Here is a 20356-nt window from a genome sequence, read left to right as displayed (position 1 = left end):
TCCGGTTACTGACAAAATGTAAAGCCCAACGGTTCGTCGATACCGACCTACCGCGAGGTGACGCTCATTCGACGGAACCACCTCTCGGCGGACCGGAAGCTCCCACAAACTCGGAAGAACCCAACCGACGAGGAGGTGAGAAACAGGTACGCTCTTGGGTTAGAAAAGACGCCTGCAACGTACTCAGATCAAAGGTGTGACTTTAGGCGTGCGGGTTGATCATAGCTGAATGAATGTAAATACGCGAATAGCCCACAGAGCAGTTTACCGCTTTGCCGACGTTAGTTTCCTCAGTTTAGCTACACCCAGATGTAACGTTAGCTAGCAAACATTAGCCATCTAAATTAGATAGCTTATATTAGTCTTATCTAACTAAATGTCCTTTCATTGGCAAAAATATGCACTAAAGTCATTTAATAGAGTCAATATTTAAACTCTCATCCACCAGTACCAACTACAACAAGATGATGTCACATATTAATTCGTCTTATTAATTGAATGCATCGCTTGGAACCAGTTATTCTTTCTTCGGTGTACTGCTGCTTTAGCTGAAGTGAAGCATTTAAGTACATCGTCCACTGCTGAATGGACTATCCTTCAATCTGTTGCTTTATTACAACGTCATGGGTTCAGTTTAGAACGTGTACTAGCACTGTGTGTTGGTTTAATCAGCTATACAAATACAAAAAAAATAAACCATGATACTTTGTCAATCCTTTAAAATGACAATTCCCTTGTAAATACACATCAGGCGGATATCAATAAGGTAGAAGGGACAGGTTAAGTAAAGGCTGCTGCATGTCTAGTAACAGGTAACCCTAACCCATACAAAAAGATTCAACGAGTTTAACAAAAATGCATCGCTGCTTTGGAGGATAGTGAATAGTACAAATTGATGTGTCACTACATTGTTTATTTTCATGGAATCCATTGATAAGTCAGCATTTAGCAGCCAGTTTCATTCAGAGTGATTTTCATGAATAAAGCATTTGTACGATGATGGGGAAAAAAACACAAAGCCAACCTATCTTTCAGAAATACTGGATACTATGTTAGTCTTTTTCTGTGGGAACACATTGGCCTTTTTTCAATTCCTAGGGCTCTGATTACATCGCTAACTATGCAGAAGGAAGTGTTTTTCTCAAAATATCTATTCTGAAGATACCCATTGTATTCTTCCTTCACTTAGTTTAGGAAGTTAATGAATTAGTAATTGATCCAACTTGATAGTTAAGTTCCTATCTTAAGTAGGTCCGACCTTTCCTCACACAACATGGTTACTCAAAGAGGACCTTATGTGTTAAAAATAGTCCACCTAGCACTTCTACTATAACAGTCCGCAGCTTGTCAGTTCTAGTTCTGCTTTTTATCTTCCGATGGTGGGCCTTAAGGAAACACCTGATTAAAACGACTTATGCAAATAAAGCTGTGCATTGCCTTAAGTTTTTACTTGACCGATAGTCCATTGTTGTTACCATGGCAGCAGTGCTTGTGCTAGAGCGGCTTGTTCTGACAGCCCCAGTGAACTAGAGGGTTTCTGAAGTGAGCTCATTTATTTTTGACGGACATCTTTTTCTATGAATGTGCCAGTCAGCAGCCAGTCGATTATTTGTTCGATTAATCGATGAATCGGATAAAAAAATAAAAAATGTAAAAACATTAATTTCCAACCCTTTATTGAAAAATAGAACTGACTGTGAACTTTCTAAATATGTTTTGCACTAGCAGATTGCTCCTTGAACATCCCTAAGTAAGCAAATAAAATGGACTAACACAAAAAACAGACACACATCGCATGATGTATACTTTACAGCCGCCAAATTAAATATATTAGGCACAAAATCATGAATCATTGCCGTGGTGCTCCCGTGCCAGGCCATGTCGCTTTTGCATATCTTACAATCAGACATGTCAACCCTCCCGAATTTCAAAGCCCCTCCCGAAAATATCCCGGACCGACCTTTCTCCTGATTTCCACCCGGACAACAATATTGCTGCACCACCCGTCACTGGGCGCGCTGTTTCAGACCGAACAATAATAAAGGTTACACCTTGAAGTCGAGCGCGGCGATTAGAACGTAAAACTACTGGCGCTGCAAAGAAAACTGCAGCACCCCCCCCCCCCCCCCCCCGTTGCCCGCTAGGACCCGCACCCCCCATTTCAGTGTGAAATATTTAGATCGCATTGGCTTCTCTTCCTCCGCATGTTTCAGAACAGTAGTACGGGTCTCTCCGATGTTCTGCTGCGCGAGCGCTCAACTTTTTTTTCTCAGCTCTGCGCGGCGCGCGCAACTTTCTTTTAATACTCAAACATAATAGTCGCGCGACACAACGAATCGATAATGAAATTCGTTGCCAACGCTTTTAATAATCGATTCTAATCGATTTCATCGATTCGTTGTTGCAGCCCTAATACAGACTCTCTCTGGGCTTCAGCAGAGTCAGCCAATAAAGTTGTTTTTTTCCTGTGACAGGGGATGGATGTAGACTGCCAGCCCGAGGATTCCTTTAAGGAGGACTGTGTTGTGCATGGAAATGTCAAGGACATGAGTTTGGAGGCGGAGGCAGTGGTAAAAGACGTGCTTTTTGCCGTGGATGAAATGCACGTGTCGCAAAGTCTCAACAGCGCGTCAGATGTGGCCTACATTAACGTGGAAACAAGAGAGGGAAACCGGTACTGTCTGGAGCTCACAGAGGCCGGATTAAGGGTAAGCTTTATGGAAAGGGCAGCGTTGTGGTGTCGAGTTTTATTTCCCCATTGTATGCATGTCCTATAATGAAATCTCTCCACCCAAACAGGTGGTGGGCTATGCCTTCAATCAAGTGGACGAGGATTTAAACACACAGTATCACGAGACCGTTTACTCACTTCTCGACAAGCTGAGTCCGGGCTACAGAGAGGCCTTTGGGAACGCTTTGCTACAGCGGCTGGAGAGGCTCAAGCAAAACGGACAGTAAAAAGGACTTCAAAGTGGAACAGAGGTTGTTAATGTGGGTCTTTTTGGACATAGGCACCAAGTCTGGTCAAATGTAATTCCAATATGTGGTGTCCACCTTCCTAGCAACCACTACAATAAGGGGTACTTCGACTGCTTGGTTTGGGACTTCCATATTGAATGACGTCATGTGGATTGGCCATATGGGTCTGTTGCAACATTTACTTTGGAAAGATTTTCCCAACTTGTACCTTGCAGATTTGGCGCTATGCACATCATTTGAGAATGTCACACCTACTCCAACTCTAAATGAGCCAAGACAGGCTGCATGAATTAGTTTCTCTGCCCGCACTGAAACCAGAATCTGCTCAAGCAGGTATCAGCCAAAGCTACAGTCAACTCCCACACTACCTGCCTTAATGAATGCACTTGGTTTAAATTTTAAAAACATTTTTAAGTGTAACCATAGCTTGCATTCCAAGCTTTTGCTATGAAAGGAAAATATCCCAGAGGTTTTAATGTATATATTTTGTCAGTGCGTTTCTGCACTAGCGCTTGAGTGTTAATTGTGCACTCACATGGTCACGTTCTGCTGTTGACCTTTGCCCAGACCAATAAAGTCACAGAACTGTTGTTCCTCATGTTTAACCTTCTATAAATCTGACAGGAGGGAAAACCATGCATAGCTGCAGAAAGACCAGCATAGAGTTTGAAATAAATAGGTTCACACTATGCCACATTCATGTTTCTTTATTCTTAATGCACAATCTCGTATTACACATGTCTATTAGTACACGGTCCGTAAGAAAGATTACAAAAGTTCTAGTTGGGAAAAAAAAAAAAAAAATACAGAATGCAATTTTTCTAACTACAGAGCAGACAGTAAGACAATTGTGCTGCAGTGGTGGAAGTGGTTGAGGGTCATTGACAAATACAAACTAGTCAAATCTATCTCACTCAAAAGAAACCGTTAGGAAGGTCACTGCAGAGATTAGTATTTTATTTCAGCTGGAGTCAAAATGTGCAAGTTCAACTAGTTATTGCAAACCAGTGAAAGACAGGAGTCTTAAAAGAATCAATTTGATGAATGAATAAAATAAAATCTGAACTGGAAACATTTCTTTACTCTAATCTGAATCCCTTTAAAAAAAAGAAAGTATCAAAAGTAGTACTTTAGCCAACTTAGTTCACAATCTGAACTGGGAACCGGATGCAGAACAGGTCTTTTTTGTTGTCATCTCGCAGTTCCCACTCCACGACCAGCTTTATCTACACATGCAGAAGAGAGATCAATTAAAACAGACGTTTCCCTTTAGTCAAGCTAGAACAAAATTATTTTGCTTAGTCATCTGGCTACATTAAAAAGAACTATGGGAGAGGGGGATTGTTGCAGATTTAATTAGAACTTACGGTAGGGTACTCTGACTTTACAGGAAGAGAGGTCAGATAGTGATACGTCTGCTGCTTCTGGATGGGACACTGGATGCCAGACTTGCAGCCATCTTCGATGGGAATGGGGAAGGGGATGGGAACCCCAGCAATGACGCCATGAACCACTGCTGTGCTCGATTGGCTCTGAACAGCTAGAACAGTTAAGCCACATGAACAAGTTCAGAAAAGCCGATTTTCTTCAATTGTTGGAAAAAGTCATCTGAAAACAGCCCCCTTACCACTGTCGAATGTCACATTAACAGTGTAGGAATGTCCTCGTTGCAGCGGACATGGCTGACTGGCACAAGGGGAAATCTCCACTAAGGAAACTTTGCCAGAAGAGGAACCTAAAAATATACACACAACAGTGGCTGTTCAAAAAAAAAGTACCTGGAAGCACACAGAAAGATTAAACAACAAATTTGAATTCCCAGGAACAAAACTAAATTAAAACCAACCTGCTTTGCATTTGAAATAGAAAATAAAGAATATAATCTCCCAATATACTCATGATTGCATGAGTCATTCAGCAATATGACACAGTAGAGGTGGAGTTCTCCTGTGGCTCTGGAAGGAGCTTTCCAAAAATGTAAAAAATAAATAAATAAAAGAACCCTCATATCAGAAAGTCTCGTGACAAACATGTGCAAGTAGCATCTTGGGAACTTCGGATGTGGCATTTATTTATCGGGAAGTTCACGCAAATTGGAGACCAAGCATTTCGATCTTTGTCAGCTGCTGCTTCTTCTTCTTTTCAGTTTTGAGACCTCTATTTAGAGAAGTGCTAAATAAAGAAAAAAAGTGGTCTAGGAAACGTACAATGTTGAGAAGAAACATTTTTTTAAGTTAATAGCAGAGGTGTGACAAAGTCATTGTTATGCAAGTCACAAGTCGTTGCCCTCGAGTCCCCAGTCAAGAAGAGTCAAAAATGAGGCAAGTCTCAAGTAGAGTCCAAAGTCTTATCATTAAAGTTTAGAGTCATTTCAAGTCCTCTTATTATAGTGGGGACGGGGAACCCTGGGTGATGGTGCGCTGCCTCACAGACCTAGACTACGAAGGGAAGGGTAATGGTGGATTGACTGTGTTATAGTACTTTAAAACGGACGTTGACATAATATTGGCGAGGATTTCCATCGGAGTCTGAATCCGGGTTCAAAAATCCCGATTTTTTTAAGCATGAACGAGCTGTCTCGTTGATACGGTCAAATGGACTGCAGTGATTGGATGTCGTGCAGGCAGCGCTCTCTGCATACAGGTGGCGCACATTTTTTTGACAGATGCAGATAAACAGAGCGGTGTGAAAATGTTTTCCCCCAGTTTTCATGGGAAGTAGCAAGTCTTCTCGAGTCAAAAGGCTCGAGTCCAAGTGAAGTCACGAGTCATCGATGTTAAAGTCCAAGTCGAGTTGCAAGTCTTTGTACGTTTTGTCGAGTCTGAAGACATCAAATTCATGACTCGAGTCTGACTCGAGTCCAAGTCACATGACTCGAGTCCACACCTCTGGTTAATAGCCGTTTGAGCAACAATAAAAACTAAAAAAGGTCTTTCATAAGAGTGAAGTCAAACTTACCGCAGTCAACGAATTTCACTGGCTCCGCACAGGTGAGTCCGATCAAGCAAAGCAGCACGAAAAAACGAGTCCGGACGTCCATGGTTCCTTTCCTTAAAAAACGCGAAACAGTCATTACGCGATTAAAAAACTAAAGCTCACCAGAAGTATGACTTGAGGGAGAACGTGTTAAATCTTTGGACAGTTTGTTTCCTCAAACGTCCTGAACGTAGCAGTGAGTGGGATTGTAGAGTTTCACAACACAAAATACGTAACTCTTCGACTACCTGATATACAGGGTAAAAAGATAACCTTCTGATAAGTAACGCTAGCAATGGAATGTTGAAACCCTTTACCTTTGATGGGCTTCCGTCAGTTTCGAAAGTGAGATAAATAACACCCGGCTGGCACCTTTTATTTCCTTGTATCACGAGATCCAAGCCACGCCCATTATTCAGAAACTGCTGATTGTGAATTCGGGTGTTTGTTTGCCCGCAGCGAAGCCTGCCAGGAAGCCTCGCACCACTAAGACCCCGCCATCAAACATACAATTGACTGGTCAAAATCTCAAGCAGTTCACGAACACATGACTGTAGACACGACTGCAGTCATCTTCAACCCCCACCTAAATAAAAACATCTGGTGTATGGTTAGCTTTGGGGCAACATATACCGTTATTTGTAGAGATTATTTGCCTGAAAGACAAAACTAAGGTAAAATAGCTTACCACCGGAAGCAATACCTTACAAGTGACAAGAAAAATTGACGAATCAAACAACTGTATTGAATGAATCGGGGCGTATCTGTTTGTTAGACAACCATTTCAGCCAATGAAGGCGCGATCGGCCCTTTTGTTGTAGGCTGGGCTTCAATCTACCAACACTTGTTATGAAAGATGTCATTCGTAAGAGGAGCTATGATTACTGCGTCAAAGTCAAAAGTATTGCACCTTGCAAGGTAACGCTTGTTTATCTTTTATCGTAGACATTAGTAGGGACCATAACCTAAACATCAGGTTTTCAGTAAGAGAAAATCATCTGTGTGTTGTAGTTTTGCCAGGTTGTTATTAAGCTAGCGACCGTTAGCTAACAAGCTAGCCTACCCTAGGGCTACGTTAAGTGTCCTCCTGTCGTGCGATCTGATCTTAATATAATGTAAACGTTTCTTGACAGGGCATCAACTATTGTGTCCAACCACAACGTGAGCCAAAAGCTACATCGACCTCCTCAAAAACAGGCTTCCCTTTACACAACGGGGCTCCATCGCTTCAGCAGTGCATCCAGCCGGCAGAATACGGCGGGGTCAGAACCATCTGAAGATAAAGTCCAACTCACAGAGTCATGTGTGAAGGTCAGTTAGATGCTCACGATTAAGAATCAAACTCTTTCCATGTCTTAAAACCCAAACATTGGATTAATCCCCCACATGATCCCACATTAGACAGCGAAAACACATGTCATTCATATTTACTCCCTTCAGCGTTATGTGTAATCATGATCTCGTCCCACCCCTCCCCGTTCTAAACAGAGACTAGAGGAAATCATGGAGAAGGGTGATTATCTGAGAATACATGTGGAGGGAGGAGGCTGCTCGGGGTTCCAATACAAGTTTTCTGTTGACAGTAAAAGGAACGAAGATGACAGGTAAACTGCCACAAACCTATCTGACGTTTTTGTTTTACACATTGTGTTCTTGCTGTCTATTAATCAAATCAACCGTGTTCCCTCCTGCATGCACGCGCTGCCCTGCCTTCAGAGTGTTCGAGCAGGGAGGAGTGGGCATTATTGTGGACGAGGAAAGCCTGGAGTTTGTTAAAGGAGCCACTGTGGACTTCACCCAGGAGCTGATCCGCTCCACCTTCCTCGTGCTCAAGAATCCTCAAGCCGATCATGGCTGCTCCTGTGGCAGCTCCTTCTCCGTCAAACTATGACCTTGCATCAATCTCGCTTGATACCCTGGTTTGTGCGCAAAACACAATTAAATATCAGACAATTTTAAATATAATGGATTGCACCGACTGGTTTTCTAGGTGTGCACCAATTGAACTGAATCAAAGGCCGGGGTATATATTTATGAACGTGTTATTTCGTAGACAGTGAATAAGTCTTTGCTCATTGATAGCTGAGTTGCCAATATTCAACTGTAATCTTCATGCAATGCAAACAAATACAAAGGCTCAAATGAGTTGTTAAGGCTTTCCCTGGGTGTAAAATATGTAAATAGTCTAGATATATCATTGCAGTAATTGTATTTGTTTCATCTAACATTAAATTGTGTGTATTTATGTCTTTAGTCTTCTCAATTATTAATAAATGCATATTATGTGTTATATAATTGCGCTTTCATTATTACATTAGAATGATGAAACGATACCAAACAAATGTCTCTATTTATTGATAATTGATAAAAGGTTAGTGGCATTGAATATTTCCTTAAAAGGGTTACTTTTTCAACTTTAATAATTGGTGAGGATTCAGTGTAAAAGCACATTAAAGTCATGGTTGCCTTTTTTATTAAAGTGGAATTTAAGAAACATCTCACAAAAAATATACAAAAAGAATATATACAAATGATATTTACACTGGTATAATGTAAATCAAAGTATGCAGCAACATTTTTTTGTGTATAGTTAATCTTAATACAAGGAGCAAAGTATTTTGCTTTTAAATTCTTTCTCTGATAAAACATTCCATTTAAGCAATATATTCACACAAAACATTAAATTACTGTTGTAAAAGTCGCACAATTCATATTGATAAAAATGCGACAATAATACATCATAGCAGCACACTGAAAAGTGAGAAAGAACTGCAGCTGTGGAATTAAAACATCAATTTACAGCTGTTCTTTTTTTTCTGAGGAATTTGGTTCAGACATGTTGTCTTCCAGTAAGCCATGCACACCCACTTACCACAAACAAATCCTCAAACAAGTACGCACACGTTTAACTCGTCATGAGGGGAACACTGTCGAGAGGGAGGTTCGAGGTCAACCGGTCAACAACAACAACAACAACCACATAAACAAACCATAAACGAACCACCGGGGGAACACAGTGACCAGGTCAGGTGTACAGTGCATAGTATGCTTTGGCATGCTGACATCCAGAACATAACAGTGGATGTTACATTCAGGAGGAAGGCCACAGGATTTGGAATCACCAGTAAAAAATAGAACAAACAAATGAGTACATGATTCAAAAAGTAAAACCAACTAATACAAAACAAATCCAAACCCTCGTAAATTAAACACTCAGTTTAAGGCTAATTCAGTTCGCTACATGTTTAAAAAAAAAAATGGCATCGTCAAAAACACAATTTCATAGGCCTAACAAGTGGCAGAACTACCATTTTCAACATGTACACTGATACACTCATTCTTAAAAAAACCCAAAACATATATATATATATTTTTTTTTAAGGATGATGTAATGTCGTCAGCTCAGGGCTGTATGCCCTCTGCCTGTGTTGACAATCAAGACCGATGCTGTGATGAAAAAGAGCCTGTCACATATGCATGCACCTAGGTTTGAGGCAGGAAGTCAGTTCACCACTCATTTACAAGCTGCCACGTCTGTCTTCCTCCTCCTTTCAATGCACCTCCTTAGCAGTTGTCTCTCTGGGGCGCCTTTGCTGGTAGACTTCCGGAGGCGGGGGCGGTCCAGGGGTGATTCTCAGTGGGCGGCATGGACACACCTCCACACAAAGACGCTGGAAACGACATAAAGGAGAGGATGCGTCACCTCATATGCCAACGGGATCTCATTTGGGAGCCAAATGTTGCTATTTGGAGCCTCAGTCATACCTCCTGTCGTCTCCCCCGGAGCTGACGACGAAGCGGTCTCCAGTTGTGAAGCGAACATTAGTCAAGTGAGCGGAGTGGCCTAGAAATCGCTTGTGTTTGCCCTGAAAACAGATCACATTATATATTATCCAGCTGGCATCTGTGAAGACAGATACATATATTTACACTATTATAAAATGTCTCTATCTAAAAGGGTTAGAGACATCTTCTAATCGTAAATTCAGGCAGATGGCATAGGGTAAATATTAATGTCATAACAATAACAATGTTATCATACTTACAAACTTCTCCGGACAGGGAAAGTCAAAGAGCTTCACCATTCCAAAGTCATCGCCTGTGGCTATGTTAAGGCCTGAGTGGGACACACAGGCACAAGTGACGTCTGCTTTGTCAGTGTTGCGGGACCAGATGCCTACGACCTCGTCCCCGAGGACACTGGATGCCGAGACAGAGGGAGCAATCAGATATTTGGCCATCGGCTTTGTGTCTGTGTGAACTCCGGGACTCTCACCTTGTCCACGTGGCCCAGGTGATCCTGTCGATATGGGGCTGCTCTGTGACCTGCTTCCCGGATGGCACCTCGTACACAAGCCGTTTGTACGCACCCGTGGATATCTGTTTCAGGACATTGCAGGTTAGGGGGTGAGACAGACACGGCCTCTACCCCCCCCCCCCCCCCCGCTGGCGTTGGCGGAGCCTCTCTCGCGGACCATACCTGGACGTAAGTGCTGTCGGCCGAGAAGTCCATCTGCATCACGAAGCTGGGGATGTCCCTGCAGGAGTTGATGCGGTTCAGCTGCGGTCCGAGTGTCAGGTCGTAGAAGTCAACCGCGCTCTCAGTAGAGCCCACGGCCAGGTAACGAGAATTTGGACTGAACCTGTTAGAAAGACATGCAGCGTTTTTTTTAAAAGTGTGTGAAATTCCCTTTAGTGAGATGTTTGCGAGTGTGTGTTCCCCTTGAACTCCGTCTGTCGTTACCTAATATCCTGGATTGGAGAGCGCCGGTCTCTTTTTTTGCCCCAGATTTTAAGCGAGGCGACCAGCAGGATGATGAACTCGCCGTTCTTCATGCCGATGGCCACCATGTCTCCTTCGGGACTGTAGCTGATGGTGCGCGCCGGGTGGCCCAGGTTCACCTTATTCAGCATCTTCTGTTTCCCCACAAGGCCATGCAACATCAGCACATTCTTGTTATTAGTGTAATTTGGTGAATGGGGGCAACCATCTTTATTTCCCTTGACAAAAGCAACATCTTATAGGTCTACAAGCACGATAGGATTGGGAAGAATTGAGATGGCTCTGAGGGGCCTGAGGAAACAGGGCTGACCTTCTCCAGGATGTCCCACAGACGGACAGTCCCGTCCTCTGCCGCGGACAGGAACACGTCTCTGGAGGGATGGGCGCCCAAGCCCCAGATCGGCCCGTCCATGTGTCCGTTCACCAGGATGTTGCACGCTGCATTCTTCTCGCCCACTTCAATGATCTCCGCGTTCCTGGTCCCCACGAGGATCTTCCCCTGATGCAGAAATCAGTCAGAACGTGTCAAGATACACATGATGAGCGCTGAGGGCGCGATATATTATCTGCAAACCTACCTTCCCTCTGCACACGGAGCGAACACAGTCTATGACCTGTCCGGTTTCTAATCGAAACGCTCTGCAGCGCTTCAGCTCCTGGTCCCAGAGCTTCAGAGCACCGCCCTCCTTTGACCTGCGGAGGAACACGTACCTGTATGTCACCCCTCAGCTGATCACATTCACAGCCTGAAATATGTCTGCACTTTCCCCCGCTCACAAGTGTATATGAGGGGCAACTATGCATACAGGTGAAACTCGAAAAATTAGAATATCGTGTAAAAGTTTTTTTCAGTAATTCAACTTAAAAGGTGAAACTAATATATTATATAGACTCATTACATGCAAAGTAAGATATTTCAAGCCTTTATTTGATATAATTGTGGATAATTAGGGCATACAGCTTATGAAAACCCCAAATTTAAAAAAATTTGGGAGTGTGGGTAGGTGCCAAGTCCTGCTGGAAAATGAAGTCAGCATCTCCATAAAGCTTGTCTGCTGAAGGAAGCATGAAGTGTTCTAAAATGTCCTGGTAGACGGTTAACTTGAATTACTGAAATAAATGAACTTTTGCACAATATTCTAATTTTTTGAGTTTCACCTGTATACCCTGCTGCACAGTGTGAGCTGAAAAACACGTGCTAGGGTGCATCAGTGTAACAGCAGCACTTACGGTCTTTCCTTGCCTCCGGTGACGATGAGGCCGTCTCTCAGTGTGGTGTACATGGTGAACACAGGGCCCGTATGAGCTTTGGCAACAATTCTCACTAGAATGTGTTCCTTCCACACACACACATCCCCACTTATGGTACCTGTAAATGTCAAGTTATTCTGAAAAGAAAACAAATCTGCACTAATCTAGTGGCCTAAGAGAACAGAGCGAGCCATCAAAAACAAGTTGACAGTTTGGCATCAGGTGAGGTTTACAGATTGGTGCAGGTGGTAAAAAACATACTAGATGTATTGATCTAAAGTCACTTACAGCGCCAAATGCTACGGACAGCATGGTCTGCATCCGGGCATCCTCTATGGAACTCAGCACACCTTTTTTGCAGAGCAAAGCTCGGCCAGCTAACGTCCAGAAACGCACGTGCTTGATCCCCACGGACACAAAGTGGGTGTCAGAATCCGGACGAAATTCAGCCACAAAGATCCTCTGGGTGTGACCAACCCGGGTGGCCACTTTGGCACCTGCAGGAGCAAGATGCAGTGCACTGAAATAATTCTCCCTCAGTTCAGGTGGGAAGTTCTAACCTCCGGGTATGAGGTCACGGTGGGGAGGGTTATAATATTTAGTTGTACCTTCCTGCCACTTCCAGATGGTTACGGTGTGTTCGGGGTCCAGGCCTACGGACAGCAGGAGTTTTCCTGTGGCACTAAAGCTGACGGAACAAACCCCGCCGGAGTGGAAGCACCGAAGCACCGACAGCGTCTGCTTGGTCATGGCGTCCCACACGTGAATAGATGGAGACGTGGCTGAGGGACAGAGAAGGAGAAATGTTCGTCTAAAATCAGCTATTGTCAACGCATGTCTTTATTTTTATGTATTCTGTGACTCTTTTACTAGAATAACGAATTATGCACAAATCTATAGTCTAATTAAACAAAACGCTGAAGCTAAAATATGAACTTTTATATTTTTTTGTAATTATTACATTTTAGGCAATAATCAGGCAATCAACAAAAAGGCTTCCAAATTTTAAGTTGATTCATACAAATAGGGTGTGTCCGAGGTAAAGACCACAAATCATGGGGCCGCTAGTGAGCATTGAAGTAAACACAGAATATAATTAGTAGAAACAAAACAGATTTCCTAATAGAGACTCAGGAAGACTTACCTGACATGTCACCAGTATCACCTGAAAAGAAGGAGTCAAGGATCAATTGACTGAGCCAATACATTTTGTTCAATTTCTAAGCAATTGTGTTTCTGGCTTTGAAAACCTTTCTATTTTAAAGCATTTCTGTAATATACAGAATATCTAAAGATCTAGTTGTGCATATAAAATTGTGCTATATTTCATGAACTCTCCTGATAAAATATCTTGTCTTTCTGGGAGAAACGCAACATGCGTAACAATCTCACAACCATTCATTTATGGATGAATATTGCTCTATAGCACAGATGAGCTGGTAGGAGGGGGAGGAGCTGTCTGCCATGTTGAATACCCCCTCCCCCCTCCCCCCCGTGCACAAACCACAACACAGGACACGGGGGGAGAACTGAGGCGGCTGGAGGTCAGCTTCTCACAAACATACCTACTTGGCCTGTTGCCACCACGTTGGGAAATTTGGGATGTTGATTGATTGTCAGGCACAAAATGTCATCACTATGTTCTGCGTAGAAACTTTGGCAGGCTGTAAGAACACACACACACACACACACACAGACACACACATAAACACACCGGGCAAAGGAACAAAATAAAATGCATGTTTGCTTTACAGGAAGTGATTAGTAACACGTCTTCTAGAGCGCCTACTCACAGGTCGTCAAGTTAAGCACGATGCCAACTGAGGCAGTGTGGTAGATGATGTCCGCCCCGTCATTCAGGTAGTGCACGTTGTTGCGGCAGTCATTGCCACGGTAACCAAACACCAGCTCCAACACCAGGTCCTGCAAGGGGGGGGTAGGGGGGAATCAGAAAAAGTCAGAAAGGTCAACGCCATGGCAACTAGGATGTTCGGAGCCGGCGGCATCGCACACAGCAAATAGAAAAACCAAGGTTTGGAATGTTTTGCTGCCTCGACCAAGACATGGATCCTGTTTACATTAAGTTCCCACCTTAGGTTTCGGTGAGGATCTGAGGCTCCTCTTACCTCAATGGGTCTCTTCTTCTTGCCAACGTTGTTGGTCTGCAGCTTCTCCGGCTGTGGCAGCGCTCTGCTGACAGGAGGCCTGAAACAGACAGCTGGGATGAGAGGGGCTGCTGCAGAGCTGCCGATGATGGATGATGACAATGATGACGGCAACAATGATACATCATGAACATCTAGTTATAAATGCTATTAAATAGGTGATGGTTTATCACAAAAGAAAAGACATATCATTCTGGAGGAGGGATGATTCTTTCTGAAAAGGCAGGTGAAGCTTTTCTTTCTAAATGTATTTCAAGGTGTGGTTTTTCACAAAAGAATGAGTTTTTTTTGCCAGCGAAGCAATGAAATGACTGTGAATCAGAGGACTGAGTGGCAACGTTTCAACAGAAAGGGAAATGCTAAAGAATCATCCATTGGGGAAAATAAAGTTGTATAACATAACAGAATCTTTGCGATATCACCCCCGACACACACACACACACACACACGCACACACACACATCTTTAGGCACTCTTTCAATGCTATGGCATTCAAATATTAAACAAATGTAATGTACCTCAGGATTAGGGTCTGAAAAGTACAGTTTAAATCATTGAAATCAGCTGGGCCTAAAATGTAAGATGAAACTATAACCATTCTGCATTGAATGCAGGGTGTGCAAAGAGAAGCAAGAGACGGGCGGCTTCCTATTTATTCTATAAATATCTGCATGTCTGGGCCCTCCATAGAGTAATCACATGACCAGAAAGTAAGCAGCTTACCTTGACCCTCTACATGGCAGCAATAAAAAAGAAAAAGTTAGACTCAGAAAGATGCCACACAACACCTCAGCCACCAAGAACATAAAATACAAGAGTCAATGCCATAGTGTAACCATGACAACTAAAGTCCATTTCCATGACAACTGCGTGGATGCTTGCATCCTCCTAAAAAAAAAGCTAATCTGGAAATCAATGGACCTGAAGCACCTAAAGTATGAGACACATCTAAAGATGGATCATAATGATGGAAAGTATGATCATGCTGGTAAGGACTGTTCAGGACAAAGACAAAAAATATATATATTTCTAACAAAGTATATTGAATAATACAATAAGAATCTAAAGATGTGTACAGTCATTGACTCTCAAAAATAATCTGATTTAAATGTTGTTCTGCTAATTTGAAGTAAATTCATTTCAAGCTCTACCTCAATTGCCAAATTAGTCTTTATTAGCTCATTAGCAAGTTAATTAACACCCAAAAGTGCATCACACAAGGAAAACGGGATAACTAAAACCGCTAAATGTGCACAGAGGAGACTCACTTTTATGTAAAGATTGAAAGGCAAAGACAATTCTAGATACTGTTGTGTGTATTTACATGATTTGGTCAGTTAAGGTGTTTCCCTTTATTTAAACACACTAGAGCTTACCTGACCACCCCTTGTCTTCAAGTAGAATTAAAGAAGGAAGCAGGATAATGACAGATGGACAGCCATTAAAGGAAAGAAAAAGAGCAGAAAAGCCTGAGTTATTTCAAAAGGACAGGGATAGGGCAGGAATTTCACGCAGGAAAAGAAAAGATATGTCGACTGAAGAAGGCAGGTTTGGCTTCATCTCGATGCAGGAGCCTTATTTTGTGTGCCGTGACCCCTCTGGCCCTCTGCAAAGCTTCATCATAGCTCCAACGACAGATACCTTTCGTCCACAGAGGGCTCTTTGAGCTGCAGGTGGGGCTTCAAGCCGGTCATGGGTCGCATGTTGGTGGACAAGGCCTTGATGGTGTAGTTGATCTCGTTCTCCCTCGTCACATCACTGTCATAACCTGGCGACGGCAAGGAATAATACGTAAAACATTCCGTGGAAAAAAAAAAAATCCGGAAAAGGAAACCCCCTTCTCTCACCTCCATCATCCTCGCTCTCGACGTCCGACTCTTCGCTGTCACACTGTCTGATTTCCCGGTGGCCCTCGGGCTCGTGGGCCCAGATCATGAGACACGTGTCGCCCCCGCCGACCGTCACCAAGAGGCCGTCGTCGTGGGTCCATCTCACGTTGGTGACGAGCGTGCTGTGGGCCACGTAGCGTTTGAACTTTGCGTACTTCCCCTGGGGGAAGAGGGGCGACGTTTGAAACGAACATAACATTTGCACACAGCCAAGCCGCGGATTGCGAGGCGCTCAATCCAGCTGATGCGGGGACCCGAGGGCGCCGCGTCTTACCCTGACGGGGTATCTGAAGAGCTTGACGTATCCCAAGTCGTCTCCGGTCGCTAGCACCTTCTTGTCGTTGCTAAGGCAGGCGGCTGTCACCTCGGTGACCTCGTTGATCAAAGGCCAGATGCCCTCAACAGACGATCCCAGGACACATGTCCACGTGCTCCAGTTGATCTTTTCCACCTGAGCAAAGTGAGTAATTAAAGAAAGACGAATCTATAAAGCTTTTTGTAAAAGCACTTCACAATACGATCCTTTACAGCCAACAGGCGAGACAGTAAAACACATAGGAGCAACAAAATAAAACAATAAATCAGAAATATGCTCAAGAACTTCACCACAAAGAACCTCTACAGGTTTCTAAAGCCTTTCAATATAGACAGTCAACACTGCAATTAACATAAGACAACAGGCCACCGCATTTTTAACCACCTGCAAATAAGCGCTAAATGTCAAACTATTCCTCCAAAAGGTAGGCGGGAGGGAGACGATGACCATCCTGTGATCAAGTGTACAAGAGCAAAACGAGCGGGGGGGGGGTGAATGCATCACGATGAGTCGTGCTGACAATCTAGCAGCATCTTTCTTCTCGGACAATCATCATTCTTAACGCTTCCCTTCCGCTGCGTGCATCGCAGGGCGTCTGTATCACGGGTCCCCGAAACAGTATCCGCCTTTTGCTGGAGAATTTTATAGACAGCCACTGGTAGAATGTGGGCCGTGAAAATACATCTCCGGCCTGTCCTCCGGCTTGCTCTGATCTCAAAGGGGGAAAAATGTGGGCCGCTCCTCTGCCTTTCATCCCCTGCGTACCTCTGTAGCCGGGATGGTCTGCTTCTTGCCACGGGGAGCCTCGAAAAAAAACTGCTCTTTGCCACCTGTGTTGACCTGGAGCAGTTTTCCTGTGAACGAAAGTGGGCCACGCGGTTTTTAAGCAAACATTTTAAATGCGCAACACGATCACCAGCAGCAGCCGACAGGATCAGCGAGTATTTAATGAGGCACGTTTACCTCGCTTGTCCCAGTCCAGATGGGTAATGTAGTTGAGGCATCCTTTGCACACCCCGACCCGTTTGCTGCTCATCACGTTGTAGATGTCCACAAAAGTGTCTCCTGAGGCAACTGCGAGGTATTTCCCAGAACCTGAGCGGACACAAGAGGGAGGAGTTGGGGACGGTCTCTTTGGTCCTGACGCTTTACGCAACCGATGGATGGAAACAGCTTGCACGGGTCATTTTGATAATGTTCGGCTTGGGATTGATGAAATAACTTTTTAACATTTTTATAGTTCCAGTAAAAGCAAATATTCAGTGAGCTAATTGAAAACTGCTTTGTCACAACCCAAAAGACTTAAGAACTGGTCTAAATTGCTATTAAATAAGTGAATGTACATTTTTTTCACAGCCACAAAATGCTCACTGCTTTATATAGTGACTTTTAAGCATCCTCAGTCTCACTTTGTCAGACCCAAACTCTTTCCTCTTTTGCGGCCTCTCTGGCCTTGTTATAGAAAGCCATCAATTTTGCCTCATGCCCCCCGCCATCCCCACCCCTGCGCTCACAGTGGAGGCAAAATGTGTAAACCTGCTGAACGAAAGGCATCCCAGATACACTAAGATACTCTGAAGTGCACACAGATTGCAGAAGCACATTTGTTTCTCACACGTGCTGCAGTGCGAGTTCAGGGGGGGGGGGAAGGAGGAGGAGGAGGAGGAGAGCACGTCAGACCTGGAGAGAACCGGATATCGGAGATGATGTCCTTGCGGTGGTGGAAGGACACCAGGTCCTCCAGGGTATCCGCGTTCACAATGAGGAAGCTGCCGTCATTCAGGCCCACCGCCAAAGCTTTGCCATCCGGGGAGAAGCAGCAGCAGCGGCCGCCTGCGGAGGACAACGCGTTCGTTTGAAGCCCCCGGGGGGGAAAGGGGGGGCGGTGGGGGGGGGGGAGGAGAGTGTGTCCTCCCTGTCAGAAAATACACCCGTCTGTTTTGCGGTTTCGAGCGGCGACTCACCTTTTCTGAGCTTGCGTACGGCCAGCATGCAGTGGCTGGGCGAAAGGTCCCATATGCGCAGGGTTTTATCGTCGCTGACGGTGGCGCAGAGAGGGAGGTGGGGATGAGTGGCCAGGCCCCAAACCTCACCTTCCATGTGACCCTGCAAACACATTAACCAACCATGCTAAGTTTGTGAAAACAACTAATGAGAATTTAGTAAAGTGTGCTTGCTTTGCTTATTTGTTTACCTACTTACTTTATGATCGTACAGTATTATTATAGCTGACTGAGAGCTACTTCATATTCTCTCAATTGATCCCATCAGTCACAGCGTGCTTGTGTATTTTATAGCCTTCGAAAAGGGCGATCAATAGCATTCACTCTGTCTACCTCTATCAGGGGACGCTGCAGGAACACTTCACTAAATTAAAAATCCCCCATTAAGCAGCAATAATTCACGGCCGTTTAAATTCACCTCCGCGGTGATTCTCAGTAAAACAGATGCAGTTCTGCTATGGTCTATAGCTGGTAGGTTTTTGATGTTTGAGCCACAGAATGGTTATGCTTCTGTTGAAAATCGTTACCAACTTAGAAAAAGTCACCTTAGACTTAGGGTTTAACACACCGTGGTGCGTCAGAGGTAGAATCTGAAATGCTGTGTGTCATTGGAGTCTTACCTGGACCAGCAGAGTGATGGGCCCACTCTTGTCCACCTCCAAGATCTCTCCGTTCTTTGTCCCCACCAGGATGTGGCCATGGCCCAGGGATATGGCACGTATAGAGGGGTTGTCCTCCAAGAGCAACCCTGAAGGGTCAATGAATCATAGAAACTTTAGTTTGAACCAGGAGCCAATCTTCATCTCAGCTAAAAGCATTGAATGCATTTTTTTTTCTTTCTAGATTTGGCTGTATTTTCTCTCTGGAGCTTATTATCCAAGGACAGTAAGGGACAACAGGGAACGGGATGACTCGTCTACCTTTGGAGCCCGGAGCTAGGACCGCCCGCTTGATGGCGTAGGTCTTCAGGCATCTCTCGAAAGTGTCGTCCCACAGAGCGACTATGCCATCCTTCCCACCGGTCACGAATCCCTAGGCATACATTATGATTGAACACTTAAAGCTGCAATGAGCCAGTAACAACCGATCGGTGAAAGAGCCCCTTTCTCCGTGGTACCTTTTCGAGAGCGTGCACGCTGAAAGCGGGGCCGTCGTGAGCCTTGACGGTTTTCATCAGGAACATGTCCCTCCAGATGCAAATGTCCCCCGTGCATGTGCCTGAAAAGACCATCTCCTCGGACCAGCCGTACACAGCACACATCATTGTCTCCATCTTCCCCATGTTCCCCTTGCGGCCAATTAGACCCCCACCTGAAAGAGAAGCTCACAGTAAGACGTGTCACAGATAAGCCAGGGTTGTGCTTGTTAGAGTCTCTGCTCAACAGAAGAAGAAGAAAAAAAACAACAACAACAAGGATCTCACCAGCCTTATGCCAAAACTTCATGTGCTTCACACCGGCTGTAATGAGCTTGTCGGGTAGGTAGGGATTTATTTTGACGACGAATATCTTGTCCTTGCTGCCCCTGAAAAGCAATTACATCACAAAAAAATGAACATTGGAGAAATATTCCATTCATACGTTTCTTTTGTGGATTCCCACCCGTCTACGGACGGGTTTCTTGAATTAGCGTCGTCTCTAGTCAGGAAGTCTCCTCAGGAAGTCAGATGGTATAAAAGCCTATGAGAAAATTACCCTGCTTCTTACTTTATACACTACCTCAGTCAAGACTGTAAACACAAGTTCATGGTGTCAACTCCTCTTAAATACAGCAGGGTGGTAGTTTGGTGAATGATGGTCCTATTTAGAGTAAACTAAAGCAGGATACGATCTAGGGCGATGTGACTCGCACAATACAAACATTTAGGATCAGTCGTCAGTCTAGTCCATGCAACGGATTATAACACTTTTAAGTTCCACTCATTGTCCCCTGTTCAAAGAAGACTGGAGCTGAAGACTAGACGGTGGCGGCGCAGGAGCTAGCCTCCATCAGGC

The 20356-nt window shown here is 44.3% G+C and overlaps 4 protein-coding genes across 9 annotated transcripts in view; 2 read left to right on the top strand and 2 right to left on the bottom strand.

The window, feature by feature from the left end:
• Positions 1–18: 18 nt before the first annotated feature.
• gskip (gsk3b interacting protein) lies at positions 19–3790 on the top strand. Of its 2 annotated transcripts, none has more exons than XM_037485796.2 (3): positions 19–135; positions 2475–2708; positions 2800–3790. In XM_037485796.2, the coding sequence occupies exons 2-3, from the start codon at positions 2478–2480 to the stop codon at positions 2956–2958; spliced, it is 390 nt and encodes a 129-aa protein (XP_037341693.2). In that variant the 5' UTR covers positions 19–135; positions 2475–2477; the 3' UTR covers positions 2959–3790. The 2 variants fall into 2 exon arrangements, with proteins under 2 accessions (XP_037341693.2, XP_037341694.2); XM_037485797.2 differs by having other exon boundaries at positions 122–194.
• On the bottom strand, positions 3768–6411 carry LOC119227225 (NPC intracellular cholesterol transporter 2-like). Its single transcript, XM_037485795.1, has 5 exons — positions 6273–6411; positions 5938–6029; positions 4607–4714; positions 4347–4519; positions 3768–4205 (listed from the first exon to the last, which is right to left on the bottom strand). The coding sequence occupies exons 2-5, from the start codon at positions 6017–6019 to the stop codon at positions 4119–4121; spliced, it is 450 nt and encodes a 149-aa protein (XP_037341692.1). The 5' UTR covers positions 6020–6029; positions 6273–6411; the 3' UTR covers positions 3768–4118.
• Positions 6412–6745: 334 nt separating this feature from the next.
• isca2 (iron-sulfur cluster assembly 2) lies at positions 6746–8200 on the top strand. The gene is made up of 4 exons (XM_037487047.2): positions 6746–6873; positions 7089–7266; positions 7444–7559; positions 7672–8200. Exons 1-4 carry the CDS (start codon positions 6812–6814, stop codon positions 7844–7846), a joined length of 531 nt encoding a protein of 176 aa, XP_037342944.1. The 5' UTR covers positions 6746–6811; the 3' UTR covers positions 7847–8200.
• An 88-nt stretch (positions 8201–8288) lies between these two features.
• Positions 8289–20356, bottom strand: part of eml5 (EMAP like 5) — a 33906-nt gene continuing 21838 nt past the window's right edge. Inside the window, exons 17-44 of one of the 5 annotated variants that reach the window (XM_037487032.2) lie at positions 19786–19886; positions 19480–19673; positions 19283–19394; positions 18983–19110; positions 18324–18465; positions 18040–18192; positions 17323–17454; positions 17125–17213; positions 16318–16494; positions 16002–16203; positions 15796–15922; positions 15531–15545; positions 14878–14886; positions 14116–14194; positions 13783–13912; positions 13555–13653; positions 13134–13154; positions 12598–12771; positions 12278–12486; positions 11969–12126; positions 11317–11431; positions 11049–11237; positions 10700–10872; positions 10436–10598; positions 10232–10335; positions 10002–10155; positions 9721–9821; positions 8289–9626 (exon numbers count right to left, since the gene is read on the bottom strand). In XM_037487032.2, coding sequence (XP_037342929.1) covers positions 9590–9626; positions 9721–9821; positions 10002–10155; positions 10232–10335; positions 10436–10598; positions 10700–10872; positions 11049–11237; positions 11317–11431; positions 11969–12126; positions 12278–12486; positions 12598–12771; positions 13134–13154; positions 13555–13653; positions 13783–13912; positions 14116–14194; positions 14878–14886; positions 15531–15545; positions 15796–15922; positions 16002–16203; positions 16318–16494; positions 17125–17213; positions 17323–17454; positions 18040–18192; positions 18324–18465; positions 18983–19110; positions 19283–19394; positions 19480–19673; positions 19786–19886 — 3487 coding nt within the window. In that variant the 3' untranslated portion in view covers positions 8289–9589. Of the gene's footprint in view, positions 9627–9720; positions 9822–10001; positions 10156–10231; positions 10336–10435; positions 10599–10699; positions 10873–11048; positions 11238–11316; positions 11432–11968; positions 12127–12277; positions 12487–12597; positions 12772–13133; positions 13155–13554; positions 13654–13782; positions 13913–14115; positions 14195–14877; positions 14887–15530; positions 15546–15795; positions 15923–16001; positions 16204–16317; positions 16495–17124; positions 17214–17322; positions 17455–18039; positions 18193–18323; positions 18466–18982; positions 19111–19282; positions 19395–19479; positions 19674–19785; positions 19887–20356 lie in introns of those variants that run through there. The other 4 variants (XM_062557225.1, XM_037487033.2, XM_062557226.1 and 1 more) reach the window with 4 other exon arrangements.

The sequence above is a fragment of the Pungitius pungitius genome, chromosome 14, assembly GCF_949316345.1.
Source record: "Pungitius pungitius chromosome 14, fPunPun2.1, whole genome shotgun sequence".
Lineage (NCBI taxonomy): Eukaryota > Metazoa > Chordata > Actinopteri > Perciformes > Gasterosteidae > Pungitius > Pungitius pungitius.
Note: the sequence above shows the minus strand (reverse complement) of the source record. Positions and strands in the feature narration are given on the sequence as shown.